General features: G+C 34.2%; 1 protein-coding gene across 1 annotated transcript; it reads left to right on the top strand.

The window, feature by feature from the left end:
* Positions 1 to 1,788: 1,788 nt before the first annotated feature.
* LOC107900392 (WRKY transcription factor 71) lies at positions 1,789 to 3,958 on the top strand. Its single transcript, XM_016826007.2, has 3 exons — positions 1,789 to 2,379; positions 2,920 to 3,066; positions 3,145 to 3,958. The coding sequence occupies exons 1-3, from the start codon at positions 2,060 to 2,062 to the stop codon at positions 3,506 to 3,508; spliced, it is 831 nt and encodes a 276-aa protein (XP_016681496.1). The 5' UTR covers positions 1,789 to 2,059; the 3' UTR covers positions 3,509 to 3,958.
* Positions 3,959 to 7,301: the final 3,343 nt, after the last annotated feature.

The following is a 7,301-nucleotide window of genomic DNA, read 5'->3' as shown; positions in this document are numbered from 1 at the left end:
AATTTGAAACTAACCTCACTCTTGAGACTTGGAGTACAAGTCTACATACTTGTTAATCAATCTGCAAGAATGGACCAAAACTTTGAATAAGTCTTGAGACTTGAATCTAAAAGTACAAAAAAATACCATTTAAGGCCATTCTAACATACTCCTAATTGTTTCTAAACATGTTTGTCAAACATACAATCAAAACTATGCAAACATATTTGGGATACTAAAATAAGTCTAAATCATGAAATTACATAATAAAAAGCACATTAAATCAAAAATTGAGCATATGAGTAAAATACAACAACTTAATATCAATTGTGTAACATGGAAATATCAACAAAAACCCATTACAAAGATACCCAAAATAGCCTCAAAGTACCAACATATACTAAAATGCTTTAGAACAAGGTTTAAACTGAAAAAACTTCAACAAAGGCAATAGTCAACAAAAAGTAAAAAGCTTTATAATATCAAAGAATGTATCTAAATTTTTTCTTAAATATGAATCTAATTTTAAAAACCTCAACAAATCTAAATATCTATACACTAAACAAGAACATCCGTACTCTTAACTTTTCATTAAATTCAGTAATGCTTAACCAAAACCAATAACTTCATTTATGATCATAAGTCAAAAAACATATTAAATAGCTCAAATCAAATTAAAAACTCGATTGAATATATATGTAATCAACAACATCCACAAGATAAACACACCATAAGTCATCAACATTCTCATCTCAAGATCTATAAGTATATACAAATTCAAATATATTTGAACTTTTAATATATCAAATTCATAACTCCAAGGTTAACACTATAAAATCCATTGTTATGTCTTTGAACCCTATGACATTCAATCCCAACAAGAGAATGGAGAAAAGAAAAGATGGTTATGTGGGGTAGGCATCAGCAGCAGCCAGGGCTGCCAACTCTTTTCCCACTTGCCAAGTGGGGTAGTCGGCAATGGTCATATATTATGCCACGTGTGACCTAATTTTTCCAATAAAAAACTATAAATAGTTTCTTGACTTTTTTTTTTCATCTTCGGTTACTGGTATTCTTCGCTGACTTCACCTCCATGCTCCCTTTTAGCGCGTCTCTCCACGCTCCCTCTCTTTTCTCCCTTTTGATTTTTTTATTCCCGTATCCACAATAGAAATACACCCACACCACACACCACACACCACACACGTATATACTACGTTCAAAAGAGAATTGCTCAAGTAAAAACATATAAATTCAAGTAAATTCTAAACCACTAGACCAATCACGAAAATCCTTTTTTATCATGAGTATATAAGCGTTTTTTATCCTTTAAAATTAAATTATTTATTTTAATATTAAAAGTTATTAAAATTAAACTATAATTATTAAAGTAAAATCTAATATTGCATTACAAAAAGTTAATCATGTAAATTTCTAACTTTCAACAAGTTGATTTGGATTACAATCCCACTCTTTTCAATTTTTTATCAAGCTAAATTTGCCAAAAAAGAAAAGAAAATCCTTATTTAAAGTCTTCACTTTTGATCAAAATTACCTAGAAAGAATAATTTTATGGTAATTATTATGGTGTGAGAGTGGCATAATGTAGTTTTAAATGTCGCCCATGTCTCATTTCTTTTATTTTAAATAACAATAAAACTAGTAAAGAAGAAAAAGAAATAAAACACAAGAGGGGTAGTCAGAATTGAATAGGAGGGGCTAAAAATGTGTGGCAGAGGCAAAGGTTGATGAGATTGAGAGTGAGTTAGTAGTAGGGAATAGGGATAGCAAATGGTTCCTTCCCAATCCATACAAAGTAGCTATAACCCACTTTGTGCCCCTTTCATTAGGGAGGAATGTGTTTTTGTCAACCTTCTTTATAAAGCGGCGATCAAATCTAAGTCTTGTCCACCAGCTTCGAACCTTCTTTTTTGAAGGGGCGACCGCCTAACCCTCCCCTCCTTGGTATGAATTTTTTATGTTATATATATGTGTAACTCAAAACAACGTGAAAGAGACGTCATGAAATGAAACCCTGAAATTCCAAAAACCAAATGTTTTAAGATCTGTTTGGTTCTCGATGTGGGATCATGAATTTAGAAACTTTCACTGCCCTACAGACCACACCTGCAGTAGGGTTTCATTATCAGCAGCAGATCCGTGTTCATACATGAGGTTGAACTTCACTGACTCTTTACAAAGTCCCATCGGCTATGGTCGCTCACTTGAAAAAGCCCTTGCTTTTTCACATTCATCGTCCTCTCAACCACCGTTTTCTTCAGTTGGTGCCACTCCTAATTCTTGCATTTCTTATTCCTCCACCCAAGATGGTTCAGACAAGAGTAACAAAGATTGTCAGCTCAAGGAGCTAGAAGATGGTAGTGAAAGCTCTAAGAAAGGGTAACCAAGTTTTTCTCCTTTTCCTCCTATCTCTAAGGTTTGGAGGTGCAGTTATATATATGTCAATTCCAATAAATTTATGACAATTTTATTCATTGTTAAGAAAATTTTGATATATATTTAAATTCAAAACTTATATATATATATAAAAAAGTGTACATTCTGGTTATTTTGATTGAAAAATATGTTATGCATGCATGTATATGTGATATAATCATCCTCTATTAATTCTACCAGCTAATTTTAAAGTGTTTGATTACTTTCTTTTTATATGCTTTATGATAATAATAAATACTAATATTTTTTAGACAATGCCTTTCTAAATTTTAAATACAAGTATAAAAGGCTTTTGAGCTATTGAAACCTAAATAACATACCTGTATGGGTGTGACTAAATCAAATAACATCATGGGTTTGTCTTTTTATAAATTATTAATTAATATAATAGAATATTTGTAATTGTCTTTCAATGTATAAAGAAAATATGTTTAGATCCATTAATTTGGTTTGGTTGTATTTTGTTGTATCTTACACTAACAGGAACAAATTAGCAAACAAGAAAGGAGAGAAAAAGCACAAAGAAACTCGATTTGCTTTCATGACTAAGAGTGAAGTTGATCTCCTTGAAGATGGGTACAGATGGCGTAAATATGGACAAAAAGCTGTCAAGAATAGCCCTTACCCAAGGTTTTACTTATTTTCCCCTTAATTTATAACCAAACATATGTGTATATATTGTAAACATTTTCAGATTTTATGTTGCAGAAGTTATTACAGGTGCACAACTCAGAAGTGTAGGGTAAAGAAAAGAGTTGAAAGGTCATTCCAGGATCCATCAATGGTGATCACAACATATGAAGGCCAACATAAGCACCCGCTTCCCACAACAGTAAAGCGGCCAATGCTATTCCCATCTTTCATGTTGAGGCCATCGCCACCACCGCCGAGGAGGCGGCATGAATTGTTTACGCGGATGCCTGGTGACATGAATAATTACCAAGTTGCGGCTGGTGCAGATTCATTAATGTTTGCGGAAAACTTTAGCCCTTTTCTGCAGGTTCCTGACAACGAACTTTTCCAAGACATGGTTCCTTCTGCGTTCCTTAAGCACGAACCATATGAACAATGAATCTTTGCTCTCCACTATACTACCCCTCTCTCTATATATAATATAATACTTTTGATAATATCAGCTTAACTTCTCTAGAGCCTAAGTGTAAGAGTATTTCAATTCAAACTGGTAATGTTAGCACATAATTAAATTAATCTTGCACAAAATAAATTATGAAGAGTTAGAAATGTAAAGAAATTTGAAGATGAAGAGTTAGAAATGTGAAGAGACTTGAAGATGAAGAGTTACACACATGCATGAATAGTCACAACTCCTATAGCATTTAAGTGATGTAGATGAATAGTCACAACTCCTATAGCATTTAAGTGATGTAGATGAATAGTCACTTACAACTCCTATATAAAGAGTTGTATGTTATGAAGCATAAGTAGAGTATGAAATAAAAAAAAAGTTTGTTAGAAAGGGTGTTTCTCTCTTCTATATAAAATTTATCTCTTCTCCATTAAATTCTTCATCGTTTTCTTTGTTTTATTTATCCAAATATTAATTAATCTTCTACAAATTGGTATCAGAGTCAAGTTCGATCGAAATGAACAATTTTATTCCTCTTTATTCTGTTCTCCAATTAAGCAAAGAAAATTATGGCAAATGGAGTATCCAAATGAAGGCTCTTCTTGGATCTTTAGAATGATGGGAGGTTGTTGAAAAAGGTTATAATGAAGTTGAGGCTGAAGAGGAGGAAGGATTAACACAAGCTCAAAAAAGAGTCAAAGGAAATCAAGGAAAAAAAATCAGCAAGCCTTATTTTGGATATATCAAGGAGTTCAATCATATGAAGCGGCTTGGGAAAAAATCGCTTGTGCCACCTCGGCAAAACAAGCATGGGAGATTTTACAGAATTTATTCAAATGAGATGAAAAGGTGAAAAGAGTTCGGTTGCAAACTCTTCGAAGGGAGTTTGAAAGATTGCAAAAAACAAAGTCGGAATCTGTTTCTGATTACTGTTCACGGGTTTTGTCCATAGTCAACCAATTAAAAAGAAATGGTGAAACTATGGATGATATTTGTGTTGTTGAGAAAATCCTCTATTCTTTGGATTCCAAATTTGACTACATTGTGGTAGCCATTGAAGAATCAAAGGACTTGAGTACCATGATCATTGATGAACTCACAGGCTCGTTGCAAGCCCATGAAGAAAGATTAATTTAATTATGTGCCAACAATGTCTCCCTTAAATTAAACAAGAAGAAAAAGGAAGTAGCTCTAGATCAAGCACTCCAGTCAAAGTTGTCTCTAAATAAGAATAAGGGAGGTTTTAAAAATCAAAGAGGGGGAGATCGTGGTCGTGGAAGAGGAAGAAACTTTAAAGGAAGAGGCTCAAATTCTCATGGAAGAGGTGAAAATGCAAGCACAGAGAATGGATGGAAAGAAGCCAACCAAAATCAGAATTTTAGAGGTTCATAAAGAGGACGTGGACATGGAAATCAAAGAGGAAGAGGTTGTGTCTATTTTGAATGTTATCATTGTCACAAACTTGGTTATTTGGTGAGTGAATGTTGGTACAAAAAGAAGAGAAAGATGAAGCTAATAAAGTCCAAAATGATCAAGAGGAAAAGCAAGAAACTTTGTTGCTCGTGTCTCATGGTGGAGAGATTGATGATGTCTAGTACATAGACAGTGGTGCTAGCAAGCATATGACAGGTAACAAAAATTTATTCTCGAAGTTATTTGAATCTGATTGTGGAGAAGTAAAAGTAGGAGATGGCAAAGCTTACAAAGTTAGCGGTGTTGGTGAGTTGGAGTTCAAAACAAAGAAATGAAGGGTTGAGAAAATGTCTGAAGTTTATTTTGTTCTTGGTCTTAAAAATAATCTGCTTAGCATTGGGCATCTCTTGAAGAAGGGGTATGATATTCATTTCTTTGACATGGCTTGTTACTTGTCAAAGAAAAATCAGGTTATTGCTAGAGTTGGAGTAGCATCAAATAATCTTTTCTCTCTCACCCTTCAAAATCAGAAGATGTCTTACTTTATTGGTGCTCATAAAAGAGTTTCAAAGTTACGGCATGATAGATATGGACATTTGAACTATGGAAATTTAGAGATGCTTTCAAGGAAGATGATGGTCAAAGGTTTACCAAAGATCGATCGGCTTGATGATGTGTGAAACTTGTCAACTTGGAAAGCAACACAAAATTACTTTTCCTTCTCAATCCTCGTGGAAAGCAAGAAGACCATTGTAACTTATTCACTCGGATATTTGTAGTCCAATGAGAGGTAATGGTTACTTTATCTCTTTCATTGATGGTTACTCAAGAAAATTATGGGTGTATTGTGTCAAAGAAAAATCAGAGGCTTTTAACAGATTCAAGGATTTCAAGGCAGAAGTGGAGAACTTTACTGGGCTGAAAATTAACACATTGCGGACAGATCGTGGAGGTGAATATTTTTCAAAAGAACTTGAGAAATATTGCAGAGACAGTGGCATTTGGCATGAAATGACAGTCCGCCATACACCTCAGTAAAATGGTGTGTGTGAAAGAAAGAACAGAACAATTATGGAAATGGCTAGATGTCTTCTTAAGAAGAAGAGGTTGTTGAGAAGATTTTGTGCTGAAGCTGTTTCTTGTGCAATTTATCTTATCAACAGATCACTGACAAGAAGCTTGGAGAATTGCACACCACATGAAGCGTGGTATGATACAAAGCCTAGTGGTCGTCATCTTAGAGTATTTGGAAGTGTTGCTTACTCTCATATTCTAGATGCAATGAGAAGCAAGTTGGATGACAAGTCAAAGAAATGCATATTCATCGGCTATAATGAAAGAAGTAAGGCATACAAGTTGTTCAATCCGGTGACAAAGAAGATTGTGATAAGCCGAGATGTTCGGTTTGATGAAAATTTCATGTTTGAAGATATAGAAGGTGAAAAAGAGAATTTGCCAATTTTTCCTTTTGAACTAGAAGAAGAAGAAGAGGCAGTAATTGAGAATGCTGAATATGATACTCAAGCAGGAAATCCTTCTGCTTCCCCAAGTTCTTCATCAAATTCTTCTTCATCCAGCCCGATTCGAAAAACGAGAAGTATCCAAGAGTTATATGATGTAACTGAAAAAGTTGTGCAAAATGATGTTGTATTCTTTGCCTTCTTTGCAGGAGAAGATCCAATTTCTTTTGATGATGCATATCAAGAAGAAATATGGAGGAAAGCCATGAAAGAAAAGATTTTCTCAATTGAAAACAATGATACATAGGAGCTCACAGATTTTTCGCCGCACAAGAATTATATTGGAATCAAATGGGTGTACAAGATAAAAATGAATCCAAATGGCTCTATCAACAAGTACAAGGCAAGACTGGTTGTAAAAGGATACAAGAGAAAAGAAGAAGAAGATTTTACAGAAGTATTTGCTCCAGTTTCAAGACTTAAGACAGTTCGTGTAACATCCTGAATTTTAGGCCTAGAAGAAATAGGTTTTGAACAAGGGAACAGTTAGGAGATTGCACATAAATATTTAGTTGTGCAAGAAAGTGACATAAATGAATGTCTGCTTCAATGGTTAAGTGATTTAGGAGTGTTTGGAAGTGTCTAAGAACTCAAGGGCTCAAGTCTTAACTTTTGCAAAATTTTTAGTTTTGCTCTTAAATGAATCTGGACACTGGCATATAGGCCTTATAAATAATAGTGTTTGTTTTATGACACAAAAAGAGCTTGTGGTCTAGTGGCAAGGTGGCGTGTTGTGTAACTGTGAGGTTTGAGGTTCAAGTCTTGGGTTATGCATGAGAGTATTTATTTTGCTACTTGAGCTAGGTGGGTGGTGGAGTTGGAATAGAACACTGCTAAATGGAGTT

This window comes from Gossypium hirsutum, chromosome D06 (assembly GCF_007990345.1).
Source record: "Gossypium hirsutum isolate 1008001.06 chromosome D06, Gossypium_hirsutum_v2.1, whole genome shotgun sequence".
Taxonomy (NCBI): domain Eukaryota; kingdom Viridiplantae; phylum Streptophyta; class Magnoliopsida; order Malvales; family Malvaceae; genus Gossypium; species Gossypium hirsutum.
Note: the sequence above shows the minus strand (reverse complement) of the source record. Positions and strands in the feature narration are given on the sequence as shown.